This window comes from Plectropomus leopardus, unplaced genomic scaffold (genome assembly GCF_008729295.1).
Source record: "Plectropomus leopardus isolate mb unplaced genomic scaffold, YSFRI_Pleo_2.0 unplaced_scaffold10132, whole genome shotgun sequence".
NCBI classification, from domain to species: Eukaryota; Metazoa; Chordata; class Actinopteri; order Perciformes; family Serranidae; genus Plectropomus; species Plectropomus leopardus.
This window is the reverse complement of record NW_024610655.1, coordinates 1-2,123: the sequence shown is the minus strand read 5'-3', so window position 1 is coordinate 2,123 and position 2,123 is coordinate 1. Positions and strand designations below refer to the sequence as shown.

General features: G+C 42.2%; 1 protein-coding gene across 1 annotated transcript; it reads left to right on the top strand.

Moving 5' to 3' along the window:
* The first annotated feature begins 1,515 nt into the window (after nt 1–1,515).
* On the top strand, nt 1,516–2,099 carry LOC121963157 (olfactory marker protein-like). Its single transcript, XM_042513484.1, has one exon. It carries the CDS (start codon nt 1,516–1,518, stop codon nt 1,945–1,947), a length of 432 nt encoding a protein of 143 aa, XP_042369418.1. The 3' UTR covers nt 1,948–2,099.
* The last annotated feature ends 24 nt before the right edge of the window (nt 2,100–2,123 follow it).

The window sequence follows — 2,123 nt, the reverse complement described above, 5'->3', positions numbered from 1 at the left end:
GCTTCAAACATTGCATTTATGTGTCCATATTAAGCAAAAAACTGGCTCAGCTCTCCATTCACAGTACTTGTTCTTATTGTCTACAGCTAGGGTTTGACAGAGTTTGGCAAAGAAAGCCTTTAAGTATGCAGCTCCATATACGTGGAAACTTCTGCAGAAAGACTTAGAGCTGCACTCTTTGGTTCCTTGAGGCTGTTTCAAAGCACTGTTGCAGGACTGTTGCCAATGTCAGGGTGTATTTTGGCTGGTTAACTTTCTTGTTTTAATGGTTTACCTATACCATATATTAACATACTTTTCAGTCCTTCCTTGTGGTGACTATATTTTGTGTTCCTTTTGTGTTTTACATTGTTGTTGTTTTTTGTAGTTATATATTTTGATTTTGTATTTTTGTTCCATGTTGCCTGTCAGTAACTTTTGTTGTTGCCTGTCTCGACTTGGACACTCTTGAAAAAGAGATTTCTAAGCTCAAGACGTTTTCTGGTTGAATTAAGGTTCAATAAATAAATAAATTGTGATGGAAGTATATGATGGCCATACTAAAGCTGCCCCCTGAAAGTCAGAGATTTGAATCATCAGTTGAAGACCCTTCAATTGACTGAGATTTCAAATCAAGCGGCGTTTTTTTGTTTGTTGTTTGTTTTTTAGCAAGTCAGTGTGCTGTGCAGGGAGCTCCTTACCCTCCAAGCAGAGGACGAGATCAGCTGCCATATAACAGATATACAGCGATGGTAAATAAGAGTTGTTGCCAATTTGATGGCATTGATATTGTTTATAAAGCACTGCTGATGTATATGTTATGTCACATGAGAGGCAAACGCTGTTGTATTAAACACAACGCCTCCTCTGATTCCACGATGCCAGCATTCTGCCAAAAATCACACACTGGAGCAGAAAGATGCCACCGTTGTTTGGTTCTGTGAAAAGGAGTGATAAAACATGCTTGGCAGTGGCTCTATCGCGCTATCTCTCAGTAATAAGTGTTTATGTGTCAGATCCACCTCTCACTCTTCTACAACCAAATATGGTCATTTCTGGCCACAAAAATCCAAGATGGCGATGGCCAAAATGCCAAACAAATGAGAGTCCACAACCAATGTGCGAGTGCACGATGGCTACATCCGTTATTTTTCAATCTATAAAAAAAAAAACACACAACAAGAACATGAAGCAGATTTGGGTCTGCCCCCCAACTTCAAGTAATTTCCTTGTCACCTTTAAAAAAAAGCTTGCAATCTGTGGGACATTTCATGTATTTAACCAATTAGCTCACGTTTAAAATGTTTAATGCATACGGCTGGCTGAAAACTGATGTTGATCCAGGATTCACATGGTTAACTTGGATGTCTGAGGCCTTCTGTTGTTGTTCTTTGTTGTAAATTGTTCACATCCCCAGAATAAAAGGTGGTCGTGGATAATCAAACTGGAATCATTTGTTGTACATTTCTCTTTCTCCTCCAACTAATCTGTTCCCTTTCATCCAACTCTTCCTTTTCTCTTTTACTCCCTCCGCAGATGATGCGCCTCCGTGTGTCATCTTTGCAGCGCTCAGGGCAGAAGCGTCAGGACGGCGAGCGCCTGCTTCTCCCCCATGAGGCCGTGTATCGTTTGGACTTCCCTACCCAGGAGCTCAACTTCTCTCGCTGGCACTTCTCCCTCACTGCCCACGGCCGTGTCACCATCACCGGTATTTGTCAACACTGGACCCCTGACCTCACCCACCTGATGACCCGGCAGCTGCTAGAACCCATCGGAACATTTTGGCGAAATGCTGACGATCCGAAGGATTCGCCGCTCAAGTGGCTGGAGGCGGACATGCAGGAGTTCGGCGAGCGGATTGCTGAGCTGGCCAAGGTCAGGAAGGTCATGTACTTCCTGTTTGCTTTCAAGGAAGCTGCGGAGGCCGCAAATGTCAGCTGCTCGGTAGAGTTCACACTAGAAAAATGACTCTTCACTATCTCTCAGTAGAGTCCTTTTAGAGAAGCACCACAATATTTTGTTCAGTCTTTGACCTTTAAAATACATCACAGTAGAGCTGAAAGATACTTTAAATCTCTTCAAATAAAAAAAATACATTGTCTTAAATATTCTCACAAAAACTCATTCTCTGAGTCTCACTTTTA

What these genes read in the sequence shown, in the direction of transcription:
- LOC121963157 (XM_042513484.1), top strand. Translation starts at nt 1,516, where the DNA reads ATGATGCGCCTCCGTGTGTCATCTTTGCAGCGCTCAGGGCAGAAGCGT.